At 45.4% G+C, this 24,644-nt stretch overlaps 1 protein-coding gene across 1 annotated transcript in view; it reads right to left on the bottom strand.

Annotated features, from left to right (window-relative positions):
• Positions 1-24,644, bottom strand: part of LOC143810075 (carboxypeptidase B-like) — a 52,460-nt gene that overhangs the window by 10,573 nt on the left and 17,243 nt on the right. Inside the window, exons 6-9 of the mRNA XM_077292960.1 lie at positions 23,358-23,459; positions 20,333-20,443; positions 20,154-20,244; positions 19,018-19,220 (exon numbers count right to left, since the gene is read on the bottom strand). Of these exons, the coding sequence (XP_077149075.1) occupies positions 19,018-19,220; positions 20,154-20,244; positions 20,333-20,443; positions 23,358-23,459 (507 nt within the window). The remainder of the gene's footprint in view (positions 1-19,017; positions 19,221-20,153; positions 20,245-20,332; positions 20,444-23,357; positions 23,460-24,644) is intronic.

Below are 24,644 nucleotides of genomic sequence, written 5' to 3'. Positions count from 1 at the left end.
GTAGCAGGAGCAATTGCCGGATACACAGCTGGGGATCAGCTGACATTACTGAACCCCAATAACACGGCAGCAAGTGTTGACTGTGCAGAAGGCACTTCCGAGCAGCAACTGGCGGTGTTGGAGCCCAGGGTCAATGCTAGAAACAGAGTGGAGAAATTGCCGCACACATAGCAGGGAAGCAGCTGACGTTACTGAACCCCACTAATACAGGAGCTAGTGTTTTTCTCTGTGCAGACGGCACTACCGAGCTGCAACTGGTGGTGTTGGAGCCCAGGGTCAATGAGGGTGTAGGCAGAGGCCTAATTGGAGCAAGTTTAATATCTGATGTAATGTGAATGTGGAGGGAGCAGGAGACATTGCCGGACACACAGCAGGGGAGCAGCTGACGTTACTGAACCCCACTAACACAGGAGCAAGTGTTTTCTCTGTGCAGACGGCACTTCCGAGCAGCAACTGGTGGTGTTGGAGCCCAGGGTCAATCAGGGTGTAGGCTGAGGCCGAATTGGAGCAAGTTTAATTTCTGACATAATGTGAGTGTGGACGGAGCAGGAGAAATTGCTGGATACACAGCTGGGGATCAGCTGACGATACTGAAACCCAATAACACTGGGTCATGTGTTGACTGTGCAGATGGCACTTCTGAGCAGCAACTGGCCGTGTTGGAGCCCAGGGATTACAGTTCAGGTGGTAGAAACATGAACACAACAGGAGACCAGGATACTTTTGCCAACCAATTATTTAATCTGAAAGAGGAGTGGTAAAATCCTGAGAGATCCAGGCCTTGTTCCTTTTTAGAAAAGTAAGCCGGTCAACGTTATTGGAGGATAGTTGCATGCGACGGTCTGTTAGTACACCACCTGCGGCACTAAAGACGCATTCCTATTATACACTAGCAGCAGGGCAAGCCAGCACCTCCAATGCATACTGGCTAAGCTCTGGCCATGTATCCAGCTTAGAGACCCAAAACTTGAAGGGGGAAGAGCCGTCTGGGAGTACACTGAGAGGGCAAGACATGTAGTCTGTCACCATCTGACGGAAACCTTGCCTCTTCTGATTAGAGCCGTCTGTGATGGTGTAGACATTTGTGGCAGGCACACAAAACTTTGCCACATTTGGACCATACAGGTCTTGCCTTGTGCTGAGGCACTGCTTCTGCTCCCTCCTTGTGCAGAGCTTCCTCCACTGCCTCGACGCACTGAGCGGCACTGTAAAGCACTACCAGCACTGCTCTCGGTTGTAATGGAGAACATGATGGAATGCACCAGTGTGTCTTGGTATTCCCGCATATTACGCTCCTGGTTCAACGGTGTTATGAGACTTTGTAAGTTGTCTGAGTAGCGAGGATCTAGGAGGGTTTACACCCAATAATCAGCCGTGTTGAGAATGTGGGCGATGCGGCGGTCGTTTCTCAGGCACTGCAGCATGAAATCAACCATGTGCTGCAGACTGCCAACTGGCCAAGAAACGCTGTCCCCTGCTTGAGGCGTCATCTCTGCCTGCTCTGCATCACCCCACCCTCGCTCTACATACTGACTACTAGAGCATTGTGTAACTCCCTCCTCTGGACAGATGTCTTCCACCTCCATTGACTCCTTCTCATCCTCTTCACAAAGTGTCCCCTGCCTAGGCCTTTGTGAGGAACCATGTTGCGCAGACTGTCCAGAAGCAGATGGCATTTGTGACTCATCATCCTCCACCTCGTCCACAACCTCCTCCCTTAGTGCTTGCAGCGTTTTTTCAAGCAGGCAGATAAGGGGGATAGTCATGCTGACTAGTGCATCATCGGCACTCGCCATCCACGTGGAATCATCGAAGGCACGCAAAATGTGGCAGATGTCCTTCATAGAGGACCACTTAGTGGTGGTGAAGTGTGAACGGCATGCAGTGGGACTTGTTTGCGCCTGATGCAGCTGGTACTCCATTACTGCTGCCTGCTGCTCACACAACCGCTCCAACATATGTAACGTTGAATTCCACCTGGTTGGTAGGTCACATATGATGCGATGTTCTGGAAGGCGGAATCGGCGCTGCAGAGCTGCAATGCGCGATCTTGCAATGCTGGAACGCCACAAGTGAGCGCACTCTAGGCGGACCATGTGCAGCAGTGCATGAAGATCTGGATAGTCCCTCAAAAAACTCTGCATGACCAAGCTGAGCACATGTGCCAGACATGGGATGTGAGTGAGGTTGCCTAGGCCCATAGCTGCCACCAGATTTCGGCCATTGTCACACACTACCATGCCTGGCTGGAGATTCGCTGGCACAAGCCACATGTCGCTCTCCTGCTTGATGGCATTCCAGAGCTCCTGCGCTGTGTGGCTTCGATTCCCCAAATAAATTAATTTCAAGATGGCCTGTTGACGTTTGGCTACAGCTGTGCTCATATCGGTCGTAACAGGTAAACGTTCACGGGTCCTTGTGGAGGTGGACTGTGACGGCTCCTGCAGCGATGATTCTGAGGAACTGGAGTATGAGGAGGAGTCAATGTGTACAGACTGGATTCCTGCATTCCTTGGAGTTGGCAGAACACGTACAGTGCCACTCTCAAGATCTGTCCCCGGCTCCATAACATTTACCCAATGGGCAGTGAGGGAAGGGTATTGTCCCTGTCCATGGTGACTGGTACACGCATCGGTGGTCAGGTGGACTTTGCTACTGATGGCATTTAGTAGCGCATGTTTAATTTTTCCCTCCACATGCTTTTGCAGGGCAGGGACAGCTTGCCTGCTGAAATAAAAGCAGCTAGGCACGTTGTATTGTGGGACTGCCAATGCCATGAAGTTACGGAAGGTGTCAGTCTCCACCAGCCTGAATGATAGCATTTCAAGGGACAGTAGTTTTGCAATGCCAGCATTCAGAGCCTGTGCTCAGTATTGGTTTGCCGAGTATGGGCACCTTTTCTCCCATGCCTGTGCTACCGATGGCTATAGACTGGCCTGGGAGTGTGAGGATGACAGGGTACGTGGTGCTGTGGGTGGAATTACACTGGGTTTCTGGACAACAGTGCCAGAGGTTCTTCCATGGTGATCCTGTGAGGAAGCCGAACCAGCTGTGTGTGAGCTGGAGGAAGACGCTACAACACAAGCTGAAGAGGTGGTAGGTGTCGTTGTAGGTTGGCCTAGGTCTTCAGTGTGTTTTTGTAACTCCACCACGTGCTTGGTCCGCACATGTTTCCACATATTTGTGGTATTGAAGTTGCTGACACTTTTCCCTCTTTTGACTTTCTGATTACACAGCTTGCATTTGACAAAGCAAATGTCATCTGCAACTGTGTCAAAAAAGGACCAGACACCGCAGGTCTTTGGAGCGCCCGTTTTGACTTTTGGAAGAGCTTAATCAGCAGGAAGAGTGTAACCCATAATTAAAACATAACTTTTACTGGTATGGTTAAAATAGACATTAATAAACAATAATAGTGCTCACGCCGAAAACTGTGCAGAATAAAAACTGGTTCAGTCTCACCGATTGTAGACGTGGGATGCCCACACAATTGAGGAAGGGTCCCAAAAGGGGGGGTCCAGTATAGCACCAAAAAATTCTGGGGTAGGGGACCTGTTCCCTACTCCCCTGTCGTGCCCCAGCAATTGACTCCTGTCCTAACAAGGACAGGCCCGAGTATGCCCTGCTATGGACACCCCCCACCAAAACAATAGTAACCAACGCCTCCCAACGCGTTTCTTCTCCGGTCACGGAAATTCATCAGGGGAGTTTGAGAGATATCAATGGGCAAGGTATGCTCAAATGTCCATTATAATGTAGGTATCAGCAGTGGCTGTGTACCCTCAAGGTAGATGTTTAGAAGTGGCCGCTCGCCACAATCAGTGAGTGACCCGGCATAGCACCCGCTGTCCACTTATATAATATATCCTGTCCCGCCCTCAAAACGGTCATTCGGTCCTCCCCCCTCCATATATTGTGTGGCCACAATCCCCATATTGTCCCATACCATTCAGTTGGAACGCACGCCGGCTCCTCCATCCGGTACACGTGCATACTCCACTCGTCGCGCATACCGGAAGTGTCGGCGCCATCTTGTGATCGTCACTTCCGGTGCGCGGCCTCCGTTCTGCGCTCCACTCTTGGACCGCAAGCCAAATCCAGGCAACGGGGCGAGATATTAACGTCACAGGTGCGCATGCCCAACGACCCAACACTGCACCATATCCTCAGGGATGGACTACCAACCTCGTACATCAGTACAGACAGGCTGACGTACCAAAGCTTCATCTATAAATGATGATGTAACAGACGCAGCTGGATACATGCGTGTAATTGCTCAGGCTGTGCTTCATATATCACAAAATAAGTTTAATTACCTATGTTGCTACAACACTTGATAAATGTATATCCCATGAATACCGTTTTGTAGCATGGGTATCTACATGTATGTTGTCTGGAAGTGTCCAGACAAACTTATTATCCAGCACATTAGAAATATCAGACCAAATCTTGGATATTAGGAATAGCACCCAGGTGCTCACATAGATGCAGTCTCAGTCATGTCAGTACTATGAAGGTGGGACCAAACAACCGGGGGGGGGGGGGGGGGGGTTTGGGGGGAGGGAGGGGAGGAACCACATAGACCCGGGGCTATAAGTTATTGGGGGGACACCAAATACGGACAGACATCCACTTATTGAGTCAGCACAAATGTCAGACATATGTCAATTTAACAAACACATCCCCCACTACTGGAAAATCACCCGATTCCAATAAAATGCACCATCGGTCCCAGTTTATTCATAAGGGGGAACAAGGCAAGCAGAATAATGATCCTGCTCACATACATTGCAAATGTTTTGTTTATTATGGCTAGTTTGAAGGCAAGCAGAGTAGAACACCACCCATTCACCTGTACATGTTGGAACCAGAAATAATAGTAATAATAAATCCCCAAGAACCCGCAGGATAGGGGTCAAACGAAACAAGAACCCCGGTTTAGGGAGGAAAGGGCTAAAGGACATCCCAGGAGACATCCAAAAGGACTATAGGGAGCACAGGGCCACCAAGCATAGAGAGACCTATAAAAAACATCCAAAATTGAGCTGATCATTGAGTCCTTGGGGATGGCAGGTGTCCAGCAAAAATATCCACCTTGCCTCTCTTTGTAGTAGTATTTTATCAAAGTCACCTCCCCTTAGTGGTGGAGTAACCTTATCAATCCCCATAAAGCTGAAGACCCGGACGTCCCCACCATGATATGTGTTCGCATGTCTAGCAATGGGGGTATCCCTCTGATTACGGATATCCCCCAGATGTTCCCCTACCCGTCTCCTCAGTTCCCGGGTAGTCTTGCCGATATAGGAGATGCCACAGGTACATAGAGCTCGGTACACCACTCCTTTAGATTTACAATTAATGAACTCTTTTATGAAATATGTCTTCTGCGTATTAATGTTATAGAATTCGTTACCTGTCTGCATTGATGCACATGTCACACAGGTTCCACACCTATAGCAGCCCCTCGGTCTATTTGGCAACCAGGTAGAATTCACCGGTGTAGTGAAGTGGCTATGTACCAAACGGTCACCTAGAGTTTTACATTTCCTATAGGTGACTTGAGGCAGTGTGCCCACTACCTCCTTCAGATCATTATCCATCGTCAATACACCCCAATGCTTCTTTAGAATAGTTCTGACCAACGGGGCTCCATTATCAAAGGCACAAACCATTCTAATGGCGTTAGAGCCAGAGCTCTCCCTGTTGCATGGCATCAAGAGATCACTCCTAGCCCGGGCAATGGCGTGCTGATACGCCTCCCTCAGCACCCGATCAGGATAGCCCCTCTCAGAGAATCTCAATCTAAGGTCCCTGGCTTTGATTTTAAAATCCGCCTCATCCGAACAGTTCCTTCTTAGACGTAGGTACTGGCCTTTTGGGATACCTTTTTTGAGGGAGTACGGGTGGTTACTATCCCATCTCAATACAGAATTGGTGGAAGTGGGTTTTCTGAAGATTGTGGTATCCAGACCATCACCACGACTATTCTTGGATATCAGGGTGTCAAGAAAGGGGAGACTATTTTCCTCTATTTCAAATGTGAACCTTAGGCCCAGATTATTTACATTCAGTGATGCCATAAACCTCAGGAACATCTCCTTGGTGCCCTTCCACAGGACAAACACGTCGTCTATAAATCGGACCCAAAGGTCAATATAGACGGTGAACTCTTCATTATTCTCGATGAAGACGGTACGGTCCTCCCACCAGCCCAGGAACAAATTGGCATAACTGGGTGCACAAGGGCTACCCATCGCCGTGCCCCTGAGCTGGTGGAGGATTTTTTTGTCAAAGAAAAAATAATTGTTATTGAGGACAAAATCCAGAAGGGTCAACACAAATTCATTATGCGGAGCAAATTGTTGGCCCCTCGTTCTCAAAAAATATTGTGTCCCTTGGATACCATATTTATGAGGGATGGAAGAATATAAAGCTTCCACATCAATACTTATGAGGAGTGTTCCAGGTTCCAAGGTGATCCCCTCAAGGCGTCGCAGCAGGTCCATCGTGTCCCTAATATAAGAGGGAAGAGATGTCACAAATGGTCTCAGGATCTGATCTATATAAATGCCCAAATTTTGGCAGATACTCCCTATCCCCGAGACTATAGGTCTACCCTTTAAAGGCACAGTACCCTTATGCACCTTAGGTAAGGCGTAAAAGGTGGCCATGATCGGATGCTGAGGGAGAAGGAAATCATATTCCTCCTGACTAATAAGTTTGTCAAGTATGGCATTTTGCAAAATGGTCCCCAATTCTCCAATACACCGCACTGTTGGATCCTGTGGTACTCGGGTGTAGGTGGTCTGATCATTCAATAAGGCCAGGCACATCTCTTTATAGCCCTCCACCCCCATAATCACCACATTGCCCCCTTTGTCAGAGGGCTTACATATAATTGTTTTATCTGTCTCAAGGTTGTGGAGAGCTGTGATCTGTGCTTTATTAAGATTGTGTCTGGCCCCGATCCCCGTGAGTTGTTTAACATCCCTTATGACCAGGTTGAGGAAGATGTCAATAGCTGATACATCCCCCCCCACTGGTGCCATCCTCTTACTTGGGTTCCTCAGCTGTGTAAATGGGCCCAGACCCTTAGATGTTTGGGGCATAACCTCCAAATCTGCCAATAGCTGAACATCATGTAGCATATCGGGAGAAATACCCAAATCTGCAGCAGTTTTTTTGTCTTTCTGTTTGTATAGTTTATGCCATCTTAACCTCCTGGCAAATAGATGCAGGTCTTTCACAACCTCAAATAAAGCAAAGTCGGAAGTCGGAACAAAGGAGAGTCCCTTAGATAAGACTGACATTTCAGTGGAGTTCAGATGTCTATTTGATAAGTTGATGACCTGTGGAGCTAGTCCCTGTAGCTCCTTAGTTGGTAGGGACGATCTAAAAAACCAGGTCTAGGGGTGGAGGAATGATATCTCCCTCCTCTCTGGTACCCTCTGTTTCTACCCCGTTGGCGTCCTCTCGATGACCCGGTTCTCCCCTCTGTGTCAGATATGTCAGTTTCTGTAGAAGAGAGCTCCGTCTCCCTATCAACCCTCTCCTGGCGTTCTCCCACTACTTGATAGATTTTATTGTCCTTAAAATCTTGTAGATCTCTGAGGTATTGTTTGTGTTTCCTCTCTTTTAAGTTATATTGAAACTTCTCAATTGTGTTTTGCAGCTGACTCTCCTTTGTCCCAAAATCGCTTTCAGTGCTAAACTTTTTAGTAATCTCAATATGTTCCTTGAGTTTTTGGTTAAGTCTCTCCAAATTAACCCAAATTAATTGTTTGGTCCCACCTTCATAGTACTGACATGACTGAGACTGCATCTATGTGAGCACCTGGGTGCTATTCCTAATATCCAAGATTTGGTCTGATATTTCTAATGTGCTGGATAATAAGTTTGTCTGGACACTTCCAGACAACATACATGTAGATACCCATGCTACAAAACGGTATTCATGGGATATACATTTATCAAGTGTTGTAGCAACATAGGTAATTAAACTTATTTTGTGATATATGAAGCACAGCCTGAGCAATTACACGCATGTATCCAGCTGCGTCTGTTACATCATCATTTATAGATGAAGCTTTGGTACGTCAGCCTGTCTGTACTGATGTACGAGGTTGGTAGTCCATCCCTGAGGATATGGTGCAGTGTTGGGTCGTTGGGCATGCGCACCTGTGACGTTAATATCTCGCCCCGTTGCCTGGATTTGGCTTGCGGTCCAAGAGTGGAGCGCAGAACGGAGGCCGCGCACCGGAAGTGACGATCACAAGATGGCGCCGACACTTCCGGTATGCGCGACGAGTGGAGTATGCACGTGTACCGGATGGAGGAGCCGGCGTGCGTTCCAACTGAATGGTATGGGACAATATGGGGATTGTGGCCACACAATATATGGAGGGGGGAGGACCGAATGACCGTTTTGAGGGCGGGACAGGATATATTATATAAGTGGACAGCGGGTGCTATGCCGGGTCACTCACTGATTGTGGCGAGCGGCCACTTCTAAACATCTACCTTGAGGGTACACAGCCACTGCTGATACCTACATTATAATGGACATTTGAGCATACCTTGCCCATTGATATCTCTCAAACTCCCCTGATGAATTTCCGTGACCGGAGAAGAAACGCGTTGGGAGGCGTTGGTTACTATTGTTTTGGTGGGGGGTGTCCATAGCAGGGCATACTCGGGCCTGTCCTTGTTAGGACAGGAGTCAATTGCTGGGGCACGACAGGGGAGTAGGGAACAGGTCCCCTACCCCAGAATTTTTTGGTGCTATACTGGACCCCCCCTTTTGGGACCCTTCCTCAATTGTGTGGGCATCCCACGTCTACAATCGGTGAGACTGAACCAGTTTTTATTCTGCACAGTTTTCGGCGTGAGCACTATTATTGTTTATTAATGTCTATTTTAACCATACCAGTAAAAGTTATGTTTTAATTATGGGTTACACTCTTCCTGCTGATTAAGATATTTATCCTAAGAGTTGTGCAACAGTCTGGTAATTCCAAACTGCAGCTGCTAAATAAATATTCTCTAGTTTTGGTATGGCTGGGTTCCTGGCGGCAGGGCCAGACACTGATTTATGGTTGACAGAAGCCAGGGATATTTTCTCAGAAAAGACTTTTGTACAAAAGAAATATACGCCTACATACAGTACGGTATTTAAAGATCTTACCAGAATCTATAAGGAACAAATAGTATCGTGGTGGGAGTTGCAGAGCCTAGAAAACTATATAGCAAATAATATTGTACCAAGGGGGCTCCGCATCTCGTTATTACCAGCTATACGCTGTAGAACACCACAACTAATGAGCTTATGGGAAAAGGAGGCTACATCTAGTTCCCTGAGGCTCATGCAGATATTGGTTAGTGAGGAAAGGGTTAATTTGGAGAGACTTAACCAAAAACTCAAGGAACATATTGAGATTACTAAAAAGTTTAGCACTGAAAGCGATTTTGGGACAAAGGAGAGTCAGCTGCAAAACACAATTGAGAAGTTTCAATATAACTTAAAAGAGAGGAAACACAAACAATACCTCAGAGATCTACAAGATTTTAAGGACAATAAAATCTATCAAGTAGTGGGAGAACGCCAGGAGAGGGTTGATAGGGAGACGGAGCTCTCTTCTACAGAAACTGACATATCTGACACAGAGGGGAGAACCGGGTCATCGAGAGGACGCCAACGGGGTAGAAACAGAGGGTACCAGAGAGGAGGGAGATATCATTCCTCCACCCCTAGACCTGGTTTTTTAGATCGTCCCTACCAACTAAGGAGCTACAGGGACTAGCTCCACAGGTCATCAACTTATCAAATAGACATCTGAACTCCACTGAAATGTCAGTCTTATCTAAGGGACTCTCCTTTGTTCCGACTTCCGACTTTGCTTTATTTGAGGTTGTGAAAGACCTGCATCTATTTGCCAGGAGGTTAAGATGGCATAAACTATACAAACAGAAAGACAAAAAAACTGCTGCAGATTTGGGTATTTCTCCCGATATGCTACATGATGTTCAGCTATTGGCAGATTTGGAGGTTATGCCCCAAACATCTAAGGGTCTGGGCCCATTTACACAGCTGAGGAACCCAAGTAAGAGGATGGCACCAGTGGGGGGGGATGTATCAGCTATTGACATCTTCCTCAACCTGGTCATAAGGGATGTTAAACAACTCACGGGGATCGGGGCCAGACACAATCTTAATAAAGCACAGATCACAGCTCTCCACAACCTTGAGACAGATAAAACAATTATATGTAAGCCCTCTGACAAAGGGGGCAATGTGGTGATTATGGGGGTGGAGGGCTATAAAGAGATGTGCCTGGCCTTATTGAATGATCAGACCACCTACACCCGAGTACCACAGGATCCAACAGTGCGGTGTATTGGAGAATTGGGGACCATTTTGCAAAATGCCATACTTGACAAACTTATTAGTCAGGAGGAATATGATTTCCTTCTCCCTCAGCATCCGATCATGGCCACCTTTTACGCCTTACCTAAGGTGCATAAGGGTACTGTGCCTTTAAAGGGTAGACCTATAGTCTCGGGGATAGGGAGTATCTGCCAAAATTTGGGCATTTATATAGATCAGATCCTGAGACCATTTGTGACATCTCTTCCCTCTTATATTAGGGACACGATGGACCTGCTGCGACGCCTTGAGGGGATCACCTTGGAACCTGGAACACTCCTCATAAGTATTGATGTGGAAGCTTTATATTCTTCCATCCCTCATAAATATGGTATCCAAGGGACACAATATTTTTTGAGAACGAGGGGCCAACAATTTGCTCCGCATAATGAATTTGTGTTGACCCTTCTGGATTTTGTCCTCAATAACAATTATTTTTTCTTTGACAAAAAAATCCTCCACCAGCTCAGGGGCACGGCGATGGGTAGCCCTTGTGCACCCAGTTATGCCAATTTGTTCCTGGGCTGGTGGGAGGACCGTACCGTCTTCATCGAGAATAATGAAGAGTTCACCGTCTATATTGACCTTTGGGTCCGATTTATAGACGACGTGTTTGTCCTGTGGAAGGGCACCAAGGAGATGTTCCTGAGGTTTATGGCATCACTGAATGTAAATAATCTGGGCCTAAGGTTCACATTTGAAATAGAGGAAAATAGTCTCCCCTTTCTTGACACCCTGATATCCAAGAATAGTCGTGGTGATGGTCTGGATACCACAATCTTCAGAAAACCCACTTCCACCAATTCTGTATTGAGATGGGATAGTAACCACCCGTACTCCCTCAAAAAAGGTATCCCAAAAGGCCAGTACCTACGTCTAAGAAGGAACTGTTCGGATGAGGCGGATTTTAAAATCAAAGCCAGGGACCTTAGATTGAGATTCTCTGAGAGGGGCTATCCTGATCGGGTGCTGAGGGAGGCGTATCAGCACGCCATTGCCCGGGCTAGGAGTGATCTCTTGATGCCATGCAACAGGGAGAGCTCTGGCTCTAACGCCATTAGAATGGTTTGTGCCTTTGATAATGGAGCCCCGTTGGTCAGAACTATTCTAAAGAAGCATTGGGGTGTATTGACGATGGATAATGATCTGAAGGAGGTAGTGGGCACACTGCCTCAAGTCACCTATAGGAAATGTAAAACTCTAGGTGACCGTTTGGTACATAGCCACTTCACTACACCGGTGAATTCTACCTGGTTGCCAAATAGACCGAGGGGCTGCTATAGGTGTGGAACCTGTGTGACATGTGCATCAATGCAGACAGGTAACGAATTCTATAACATTAATACGCAGAAGACATATTTCATAAAAGAGTTCATTAATTGTAAATCTAAAGGAGTGGTGTACCGAGCTCTATGTACCTGTGGCATCTCCTATATCGGCAAGACTACCCGGGAACTGAGGAGACGGGTAGGGGAACATCTGGGGGATATCCGTAATCAGAGGGATACCCCCATTGCTAGACATGCGAACACATATCATGGTGGGGACGTCCGGGTCTTCAGCTTTATGGGGATTGATAAGGTTACTCCACCACTAAGGGGAGGTGACTTTGATAAAATACTACTACAAAGAGAGGCAAGGTGGATATTTTTGCTGGACACCTGCCATCCCCAAGGACTCAATGATCAGCTCAATTTTGGATGTTTTTTATAGGTCTCTCTATGCTTGGTGGCCCTGTGCTCCCTATAGTCCTTTTGGATGTCTCCTGGGATGTCCTTTAGCCCTTTCCTCCCTAAACCGGGGTTCTTGTTTCGTTTGACCCCTATCCTGCGGGTTCTTGGGGATTTATTATTACTATTATTTCTGGTTCCAACATGTACAGGTGAATGGGTGGTGTTCTACTCTGCTTGCCCTCAAACTAGCCATAATAAACAAAACATTTGCAATGTATGTGAGCAGGATCATTATTCTGCTTGCCTTGTTCCCCCTTATGAATAAACTGGGACCGATGGTGCATTTTATTGGAATCGGGTGATTTTCCAGTAGTGGGGGATGTGTTTGTTAAATTGACATATGTCTGACATTTGTGCTGACTCAATAAGTGGATGTCTGTCCGTATTTGGTGTCCCCCCAATAACTTATAGCCCCGGGTCTATGTGGTTCCTCCCCTCCCTCCCCCCAAACCCCCCCCCCCCCCCGGTTGTTTGGTCCCACCTTCATAGTACTGACATGACTGAGACTGCATCTATGTGAGCACCTGGGTGCTATTCCTAATATCCAAGATTTGGTCTGATATTTCTAATGTGCTGGATAATAAGTTTGTCTGGACACTTCCAGACAACATACATGTAGATACCCATGCTACAAAACGGTATTCATGGGATATACATTTATCAAGTGTTGTAGCAACATAGGTAATTAAACTTATTTTGTGATATATGAAGCACAGCCTGAGCAATTACACGCATGTATCCAGCTGCGTCTGTTACATCATCATTTATAGATGAAGCTTTGGTACGTCAGCCTGTCTGTACTGATGTACGAGGTTGGTAGTCCATCCCTGAGGATATGGTGCAGTGTTGGGTCGTTGGGCATGCGCACCTGTGACGTTAATATCTCGCCCCGTTGCCTGGATTTGGCTTGCGGTCCAAGAGTGGAGCGCAGAACGGAGGCCGCGCACCGGAAGTGACGATCACAAGATGGCGCCGACACTTCCGGTATGCGCGACGAGTGGAGTATGCACGTGTACCGGATGGAGGAGCCGGCGTGCGTTCCAACTGAATGGTATGGGACAATATGGGGATTGTGGCCACACAATATATGGAGGGGGGAGGACCGAATGACCGTTTTGAGGGCGGGACAGGATATATTATATAAGTGGACAGCGGGTGCTATGCCGGGTCACTCACTGATTGTGGCGAGCGGCCACTTCTAAACATCTACCTTGAGGGTACACAGCCACTGCTGATACCTACATTATAATGGACATTTGAGCATACCTTGCCCATTGATATCTCTCAAACTCCCCTGATGAATTTCCGTGACCGGAGAAGAAACGCGTTGGGAGGCGTTGGTTACTATTGTTTTGGTGGGGGGTGTCCATAGCAGGGCATACTCGGGCCTGTCCTTGTTAGGACAGGAGTCAATTGCTGGGGCACGACAGGGGAGTAGGGAACAGGTCCCCTACCCCAGAATTTTTTGGTGCTATACTGGACCCCCCCTTTTGGGACCCTTCCTCAATTGTGTGGGCATCCCACGTCTACAATCGGTGAGACTGAACCAGTTTTTATTCTGCACAGTTTTCGGCGTGAGCACTATTATTGTTTATTAATGTCTATTTTAACCATACCAGTAAAAGTTATGTTTTAATTATGGGTTACACTCTTCCTGCTGATTAAGATATTTATCCTAAGAGTTGTGCAACAGTCTGGTAATTCCAAACTGCAGCTGCTAAATTAATGACTTTTGGAAGAGGCATGCTCCTAATGGGTGCCGAAGTGGAGGCTACAGGCAATGCAGTCTTCCCCCTCCCTCCCCCTCCTTTTTGGGCCGTTCGGGGAATCTCTCCCTCACGCCATGATGGGTCAAGGAACTCATCATCTACACTACCCTCTTCCAACAACTGCTTCTCCTGGGAAGTCTCGGCAGCACAGTACGCACCAGAAAGTGGCACCTGAGTCTCATCATCAGATGCGTACTTAGGAGTGCTGACCGTAGGCACTGGCCCATCCACCTCTTCGGATTCAGAGAGACAAAGCTTTTGCACATTACTGCATACTGCCTCTTCTTCAGTTTCTCGAATGCTGCTTGGCTGGTCCCCTCTTTCCAAGCCAAGAGATTCAGAGAACAGAAGTAGAGATGGCTCCTGTCCTGGGCTCTCTGACTGCCTGGGCAATTTGGCAGGTGGTGAAGAGACAGATGGGTGCTCTTCAGTGTTATGTGCCTGAGAGGATGTGGCACTAATTGAAGTCGATGCGTTAGCTGCCATCCATCCGACAATGGCTTCAATTTGTTCATCCCGCAGCAGTGGGGTATGGCGAGCTCCTACAAAGCTGCGCATGAAGGACTGTTCCCTGGTAAAACTGGGGGATGATGAGTCACCGGTGGCTGCAGCAGGCACAGAATCCTCACATCCTCTCCCTGCAGAAACTCCACGCCCATGACCACGTGCCTTACTCCCTGCCTTCTTCATCTTGGTAGACTGATAAAGATAGACAGAAAAGTACTAAGGGCTTAGTGTGCTTATTCCTGAACAGCTGCTAACAGGTATAAGAAACACTAATTTTATAAAGTGTGGACTAGACTTTAATATGAGCTAATGTGGCCTATACAACTGTAAAGTGGAGTGTTTGGTGAGCTTTATTAACTTTTTGTTTTTTTCACAAAAAGACACTGGATGTGCCCAAAGATGTAAAACCGATAGTATCACAAATTTTTTGAAGCAATTACAATGCAGGAAGGTAACCTACAATGCAATTGATGAGGCTCCAAAAATAGGCTAATACTAATCTGGCTGGGGCTGCAGGGCACAAGGCTGCAGAAAGGCTACTCTATGTACTCCTATATAGTGTTTTTCTGCAATCTAGCAGGATACGGATGGAAACCCACTAATAGGATAAATCTCAAAAAATGTGCAGCAGGCAGCACTAATTGAAAAATAGGACAATGGAACAGTATGAGGCCGTGACACACGCTGAGCTGACCACAACCAGCTGTGGCTGCAGAACAGACTACAGCATGAGCTGCACTCACACAGAGACCTTGCAGACAGCCGTGAATAGCGCTGCAAGGCCAAAAAAGCTCCTCTATGTACTCCTATATAGTGTTTTTCCACAATCTAGCAGGATACGGATGGAAACCCACTAATAGGATAAGTCAGAAAAAATGTGCAGCAGGCAGCACTAATTGAAAAAAGGACAATGGAACAGTATGAGGCAGTGACGCACGCTGAGCTGACTACAACCAGCTGTGGCTGCAGAACAGGCTACAGTGTGAGCTGCGCTCACACACAGACCTTGCAGACAGCCGTGAACAGCGCTGCAAGGCAAAAACAAGGTTCTCACACAGCGGTTGCTAAATTAGCCTGGGTAAAGCACAATGAAGCAAATCGCTATCTCAAACTATCCCTCAGTCAGAACAGCAGTGTCCTGTCCCTAACTGAATTCACAGCAGAGTGAACCCAAAATGGCGGCAGCAGCTTTTATAGTGCATCATGACATCATTTCAGCAGCCAATCACAGCCATGCCCTTACTTACATGCCTAACATGCATAACAGGATGTGCCCACACTTCTTAGGATTCCTCATTGGCTGAATTAAATCAAACTGGCTCATTGCACTATGGGAACTTCCGATTCCGGTATTCGATATACTGAAAGTATCGGAACTCAGTATCGGAATTCCAATACCGCGAATATCGGCCGATACCCGATATTTGCAGTATCGGAATGCTCAACACTACTTAGGACATATTCAGCTTGGAGGGGTCCAGGAAATGTATCTGTAGCCAATCCATCTGTTTTTGCCTTACGAGGCTGACATCTCTGCCTCTCCATATCTTGCACCAACATTACATTGAATTGGTGTATGCACATTGGGAACTTCTTGCTGCATGCAAATGTCTCAATGTTTTTCTGCGCATGTTCCCAGTTTGAATTGGAAAAAGACCTTTCTGCATCAATTTTGACTATTGTCAGTGTCTTCACATACACACCTACCACTACCATCCTTGGGATCCAGTGCCGCTCTGCTCCTCTTCTCGGTGATGTCACTGCTCTTCAGACTCCAGATTACACTGCTCTTTATGTGACCCAGAAATGGTTTTTACCATGTAAGCCTATGGGATGTCAGAACAAGGCCTCATAGGCTTACATTGTAAAAGAGATATCCTGCTGACACAGAGCTCAGTGTGACCTGCATAGTCTGAAGAGCAGTGACATCATTCAGAAGAAGTATACGCTGTTAAAGATCTAAGGGGTGCTCACTGAAATAGGGATTTGGTGCTCTGAAGAAAAAAATCCAACTATTCAAAAAGGCAAATTGTCCACCACATATGTAAAAAAAAGAATAAGGCACTGGTATATACAGATATACTTCCGCTGCAATGTTTTGGCTATATAATGGTTTCTCAAGCCAAATCTGTGTGAAACAGGTCTCTGGTAATTAAATATATATGGCATATCTGCCTGAGCAGTAAGAGCGCCTGTGTGCAGAGATGAGCAGCCGATGTCTGTGTCACAACACAGATTTGGCTGTCGTGGTGGAAGAATATCTGTATATACCAGTGCCTTATTCTTTTTTTACATATGTGGTGGATGATTTGCCTCTCTGTTTTCACATGAATATTGGGTAATAAACAATTTATTTTTGAGTGCTGAAGATTTTCTCATTTTTGATCATTCAAAAGAAGAGCGGAATAGCCCTGGATTCTAGAGAAGGCGACGGTAGGTGAGTACATTAGCACCCTAGCACTACAGTACATACACATTCTGTATACACAGATTTAAGGCTTCTTTAAATCTATCCATACTTTCATCCATTACAAAGTCATGGCAGCAAGTTCTATAACTTTACAGTTTTGATAGTAAAATAATTTTTTTGCTTTTTAGAAGAAAACTGCACTACCTTTAAAAGTTGACCCCAAAATTGATATGAGAAACCCAATTTCTCTGCAGAAGATTTTTAAATAACATCAGAGACAGTTTTGGTCAACAAGCCCCAGAGCCCTTCCTCCCGACTTCCCAGCCCTCCACCTCCAAATCCAACTTCTCCACCATTACAGAAGATCAACTCTCCACTCTACTCTCAAGACCGCATCTCACCACCTGTGCACTTGACCCGATCCCATCCCACTTCATCCCAAACCTCACCACAGTCTTCATCCCAACCCTAACCCATCTCTTCAACCTATCACTAACAACTGGTGTTTTCCCCTCAAGCTTTAAACATGCCTCCATCACACCTATCCTCAAAAAGCCCTCTCTTGACCCATCCTCTGTATCTAGCTATCGCCCTATATCACTTCTCCCCTATGCCTCCAAACTACTGAAACAACATGTCTACCTTGAACTGTCCTCCCATCTCTCTTCTTGCTCCCTCTTTGACCACTTACAATCTGGCTTCCGGTCACACCATTCCACTGAAACTGCCCTAACTAAGGTCACCAATGACCTCTTAAGCACCAAGAGCAAGCAACACTACTCTGTCCTCCTCCTCCTCAACCTGTCGGCTGCCTTTGACACAGTGGACCATTCCCTAATATTACAGACCCTCTCATCCTTTGGCATCACAGACTTGGCCTTATCCTGGATCTCATCATACCTAACAGACTGGACATTCAGCGTCTCCCACTCACACACCACCTCCTCACCTCGCCCCCTATCTGTCGGAGTCCCACAAGGTTCAGTCCTAGGGCCCCTGCTCTTCTCCATTTACACCTTTGGCCTGGGACAGCTCATAGAATCTCATGGCTTTCAGTATCACCTCTATGCTGATGACACACAGATCTACATCTCTGGACCAGATATCACCTCCCTACTAACCAGAATCCCTCAATGTCTGTCCACTATTTCATCCTTCTTCTCCTCTAGATCTCTGAAACTTAACATGGACAAAACAGAATTCATCATCTTTCCCCCATCTCACTCGACCCCCCCAATGAACCTATCCATTACAGTAAATGGCGGCCCACTCTCCCCAGTCTCCCCAGTCCCACAAGCTCGCTGCCTCGGGGCAATCGTTGATGCTGATCTCTCCTTCAAACCACATATCCAAGCCCTTTCCACTTCCTGCCGACTTCAACTCAAAAATATTTCACGTATCCGTACATTCCTCAACCAAGAATCTGCAAAAACCTTAGTCCATGCCCTCATCATCTCTCGCCTTGACTACTGCAACTACTGCTCTGTGGCCTCCCCTCTAACACTCTCGCACCCCTCCAATCTATTCTAAACTCTGCTGCACGACTAATCCACCTGTATCCCCGCTATTCCCCGGCCTCTCCCTGGCCAATCCCTTCACTGGCTCCCCATTGCCCAGAGACTCCAGTAAAAAACCCTAACCAAGACGTACAAAGCCATCCACAACCTGTCTCCTCCATACATCTGTGACCTCGTCTCCCGGTACTTACCTACAAGCAACCTCCGATCCTCACAAGATCTCCTTCTCTACTCCCCTCTTATCTCCTCTTCCCACAATCGTATACAAGATTTCTCTCGCTTATCACCCCTACTCTGGAACCCTCTACCACAACACATCAGACTCTCGCCTACCATCGAAATCTTCAAAAAGAGCCTGAAGACCCACCTCTTCCGACAAGCCTACAACCTGCAGTAACCACCGATCGACCAAACCGCTGCATGACCAGCTCAATCCTCGCCTACTGTATTCTCACCCATCCCTTGTAGATTGTGAGCCTTCGCGGGCAGAGTCCTCTCTCCTCCTGTACCAGTTATGACTTGTATTGTTTAAGATTATTGTACTTGTTTTTATTATGTATACCCCTCCTCACATGTAAAGCGCCATGGAATAAATGGCGCTATAACAATAAATAATAATAATAAATATACTATAGATGAAAATCCGTATCCTACTCACCAGTTCTGTGTGATCTTTGGCAAGACAATAGCTGTAGGAATAGGGGAAAATCAACTTCTGGGAATAAGAATGGATGGTCAGGTAAGCCTTGATAGAGGAAAGGTTCGCGCGGATGAAGTTGGCAAGGGCTTTGCTTTCACTCTCAGATTCGGGACTAGCACCACAATATGTGTCATCACAGGCATTTGAAGAAGCTCCAACAGCTTAAAAAGAAAAACAAAAACACTTTATATGAGTGACCTATAATTTGGCAGCATGTCTGCAAATGACATTTTAGTTTGATATTTTGTAGTGTGGGAAAAAACAGTGTTTTTACTGAGTGATCTTATTCTTCAGTGTCGTAGAGTGAAGATTCTTGTTTCTCATGCACTTTTTGGATCTTTCCTCCTGACTAAATGGCATCACTGCAAAGTCAGGAATATTCACAAATAATACTACATGTTACCAGAGGATTATGTTTTAAAAGACAGTTCTTAAAGGGAACCTGTCACTAAACTACCACCACAAATGCAATCATGATATTCCTTTCTTTTACCTCTCTGTAAGTCATAGAGTAAAGAAATGAATTTATGATCCAACGCATGCAACATGCTAATTATTACCAGAAGAATTATACATTGATCCAAGGTGTATTTGTACTTTATCAGCAAATAGAGGATGTGCCAGACACAACAAAGTTCGGACACTCAGCATTCTAGGGCATGCGCAGTGTACTGTTGAAGTCTAGAAAGGTACTTCGGGCTTCACAGAGAAAGCCCCGGAGGCTATAAAGCTAGATGTAAAAGGCAGGAAACACATGATGTTGGCATAGTGTGAGAAATCTGTGTAACAGGTCCCTTTAATGGAAAAGAAAAGTACTAAGAAAGCTATACTTAAGGGTTCATTTGGAAATCTTAAAGAACCAACTTCTATGTCCTAAAGACTAGAGCCTTGATTATTGTTGATCTTGATACCGAAGTTCTGTTCGCTTGTCCACTGCTCTCAATGCATAGAATGAATATCTATTGATTTCAATAGTCACTTTATTACACTAGGTGATGCTCAGCAGCAAAATGTCCACTGCAACGTTTGGGCAGGGGACTGTTATATGTGTATAAAATAGAAGACCTCTTCACGAAAGGAAGAACTGCACTTACTGCACCATTCAGCATCAAAGTTTCTGTTGAGATCAGTTCCAATGCAGGAACTATTTTTGTTAACGGAGCGAGTCTTTTTCCACATACGGTTCTACAGAGAATAATTCCAAATATATTACAATTCCGACAGATTTCAGGGACTCAAAGTTAGCTCCATTCTTATGTGCTTAGCAACTTACTGAGGACCAGGTGTATGCATAGCCATCAACATTCAAGACTGGAAGGACGTAGAAATCCAGATTGTTAAGGAGGTTGGTCACTTGTGAATCGACACCATAAGATTCAACAGCCTATAACGAAAATGAAATAGTGGTTGTCCACTTTATATTTTTTTGAATAGATGAGCAGGAAACTTGATGTTGTGGCACTTTTGGCTCCACCACCAAGGAAATGCCAACTTGTTGCTTAGAAACTCTATTCTCCAAAGTAAATTTGATGCAGGAGCGTGTGACCACACCTGTAAATTTTCCTACTGAAAAACAGCTTTCCTACATGCGTTGTTTTTCAACTGGCTCTTCAATCAATAACTGCCATTTTGAGAATGAAAGAGACATGCAGTCTGTGAGGAGTGCTGCACTAACAAGCCAGATTAGCTTCAATGATATGGTGAAGGTGACAATTGTTCTTTAGGCATTTTATATGTACATGTGCAGTATGTGGTGTGCTGAACAGATGTAATACTTTATAGTTAATGCTAAAGGTTCACTTATTTAGGTTGACTTATTTTCATGAGATACATAGTGATTACAATATATAGATATACTGCACTTAAAGAAGTTTTCCAGTGATAACTAGAAGATTGATGGGGGTATTGACCACTAGAGCCCCCATTGATTGGAAGAACAGTGTACTTTTATCTCCATTAAAATGGAGCAGTAGTGTGCGTGCTCGACTGCCACTCATTCATTCCATATGTGGCTGCAGATCTCTGCACTCATCTTTCTCCGGTAGCCCCATAAAGAATGAATGAAGTGGTGGTTGGACTCTTGCACTGATGCTCCCTTCTATCAGCGATAAAAGTGCCCCATTTGGGTTAATCGGCAGTGGTCCTACTGAACAATACATTATCATCCCTTTGGATAGCTAAAATCTTGTTTTCACTTGAGAACTCGTTTAAGAAACATGATAATGAGGTTTTATGAATGATTTAGGTTTATATGCATTAAAACTATTTAGAGGTACTACAGTGACCCTACTCAAAATTATTACTGACAGAGCATTATAAATGCTAAAATAGTAGTGAGCATGACTATCTCAATTGTTGTTTGCTCCTATATGCATGACATTGCTGATGTATAATCTTGTGATGTTGGTAATGCGGTTGATGTGATTTATCTTGAATTTTCAAAGGTATTTGATTCTGTATCATATAACAGCCTTATACTGAAGCTACAGAAACAAGGACTGGGGAAACTATATGCAGATGGGTAAAGAATTGGCTAAATGACAGGAAACGGGACGGAGTAATCCTATTGCTTCATATACATTAAATGGCAGTATGCTCAGGCTACAGAACAGGAGAAGGACTTGGGGATTCTGGTTACAAGTAAGCTGAGCAGCAGTACTCAATGTCAAGCAGCAGCCACAAAAACGAATAAGATTTTAGAGGATGTATATAATGAGAGATAAAATCCTGCGATCACAGCATACTGTATTGTTACCCCTTTATAAATCGCTGATGAGGCCACATTTAGAATATGGGATCCGTTTTGGACTCCACATTTTAAAAAGGATATTCAGAAGTTAGAGTCAGTTTAAAGACAGGCAACTGGATTATTACAATGGATGGAAGGCCTCTCATGTGAGGAGAGATTGGAAAAGATTGGCTTGTTTAGCTTAGAAAAAAGACGCCTCAGAGGAGATCTCATTTACATGTATAAAGTCTGTATATTTGTGGTCAGTACAAAGGACTGACACACTCTTATTCCTTCCAAAAGCCATACTAAGGATCAGGGGGCAGTCATTACGGGTGGAAGAAAGGTGAGACCGGCAGCTAGTGTTGAGCATTCCGATACCGCAAGTATCGGGTATCGGCCGATATTTGCTGTATCGGAATTCCGATACCGAGATCCGATACTTTTGTGGTATCGGGTATCAGTATCGAAACAACATTAATGTGTAAAATAAAGAATTAAAATAAAAAATATTGCTATACTCACCTCTCCGACGCAGCCTGGACCTCACCGAGGGAACCGGCAGCGTTATTTGCTTAAAATGCGTGCTTTTCCTTCCTTCCGTGACGTCACGGCTTCTGATTGGTCGCGTGCCGCCCATGTGGCCGCGACGCGACCAATCACAGCAAGCCGTGACGTAATTTCCAGGTCCTTCTAGGCATTCAGTATTTTAAAATTACGTTCCGGCTTTGTGATTGGTCGCGTCGCGGTCACATGGGCGACGCGACCAATCACAAGCCGTGACGTCACGGGAGGCAGGAGACGCGCGCATTTTAAAATGCACGTGTCTCCTGCCTCCCGTGACGTCACGGCTTGTGATTGGTCGCGTCGCCCATGTGACCGCGACGCGACCAATCACAAAGCCGGAACGTAATTTTAAAATACTGAATGCCTAGAAGGACCTGAAAATTACGTCACGGCTTGCTGTGATTGGTCGCGTCGCGGCCACATGGGCGGCACGCGACCAATCAGAAGCCGTGACGTCACGGAAGGAAGGAAAAGCGCGCATTTTAAGCAAACAACGCTGCCGGTTCCCTCGGTGAGGTCCAGGCTGCGTCGGAGAGGTGAGTATAGCAATATTTTTTATTTTAATTCTTTATTTTACACATTAATATGGTTCCCAGGGCCTGAAGGAGAGTTTCCTCTCCTTCAGACCCTGGGAACCATCAGGGATACCGTCCGATACTTGAGTCCCATTGACTTGTATTGGTATCGGGTATCGGTATCGGATTAGATCCGATACTTTGCCGGTATCGGCCAATACTTTCCGATACCGATACTTTCAAGTATCGGACGGTATCGCTCAACACTACCGGCAGCTAAATGGGAAAAGGTTCTTTACAGTTAGAGCAGTGGAAGAGACTGTGGAATGCCAACCACAAGAGGTAGTAATGAACTGGATTATTTCCTCAGTACACAACTAACATTGTGTTAATTTAGTGACAAAATGTATAATTGGTGGAGGAAGGTTGATCTTGATGGACCTAGGTCTATTTTCAACCTGTGTAACTATGTAACAATGATCACTTACGTCCTTCACAAACCACTGGCAGAAAGCAGGGGAGATCCATTCTCTTGCATGAAATCCACAGTCAATAAAGATTGCCTTCTTGTTTGATCCACTCTTTCCGATCTTTAAGGATAGAATGAAACAGATTTGACCACCACCATATAGAGGAAATGTAAGTGGTTACATGTAGGCCTAGATAATCTTTACATTTAAGTAGAGCTGTATCTGATTGTATGAACGTACTGTATGTGAATCTTTCATCTACCATTATTTTGTATTAGGGGTGATGCTGAATTCCCCCCAGGGTTTGGTTAAAACGGTAGAGGGAGCAGAGTACAGTGTAGGACTTAGCCTTTATGGCACCCAGGGGTAAATATTTCATCATCAAGGGTGCTCCAATGGCAAAAGAATTGGGAAAAACTACTTGATGTGTATGGGAAGGACATCTTTCATCAGTGGAATATGGAGAAGAAAAACATAGGGCTGTGATAACACAATTGCAGAGATATGTCTACAGATGAAGCCTTTCTTAAACTAGCTCATGAGAAAGATGATTCAGAAAGTTAACTCCTAACACAACTCATGCCATTGAATTTGTACAGTTAGTTGCCAACTTACAATACATTTTTGCATCTAGAAATCTGTCATTTTAAGAAAGAGTACATATGTATGTAGATATACACAAACCAATATCTCTGGTACATTATTATCAAGTTGTATGCTTTAGTGTGTTATCTTATGAGGGAAGTGTTAAAAGTGTTAAAAATAGCAGTATCTTGTCCCTTTTTATGTATACATACAGTACAGAAACTATGACAGATGTCTAATGATAGTGGCTCCATATCAAATGAAATATATAGATAGATTTAGGTAAAAAAATAAAGTGGCACTTACCATCCATAAAACATAATATATTTATTATATCTAAATAAAGAAAATAAGCTGCAAGAGAGCTGTGTATGACAGCCATTTCACATACAGAGATGCTTCATCAGGTCACGATGACCTATTGAAGCATCTTTGTATGGTAAACGGTAGTGATGAGCGAATATACTCGTTACTCGAGATTTCTCGAGCATGCTCGGGGGTCCTCCGAGTATTTTTTAGTGCTCGGAGATTTCGTTTTTCCTGCTGCAGCTAAATGATTTACAGCTGTTAGCCAGCATAAGTACATGTGGGGATTCCCTAGCAACCAGGCAACCCCCACATGTACTTATGCTGGCTAACAGATGTAAATCATTCAGCTGCGGCAAGAAAAACTAAATCTTCGAGCACTAAAAAATACTTGGAGGACCCCCGAGCATGCTC

The sequence above is a fragment of the Ranitomeya variabilis genome, chromosome 2, assembly GCF_051348905.1.
Source record: "Ranitomeya variabilis isolate aRanVar5 chromosome 2, aRanVar5.hap1, whole genome shotgun sequence".
Taxonomy (NCBI): Eukaryota; Metazoa; Chordata; class Amphibia; order Anura; family Dendrobatidae; genus Ranitomeya; species Ranitomeya variabilis.
Note: the sequence above shows the minus strand (reverse complement) of the source record. Positions and strands in the feature narration are given on the sequence as shown.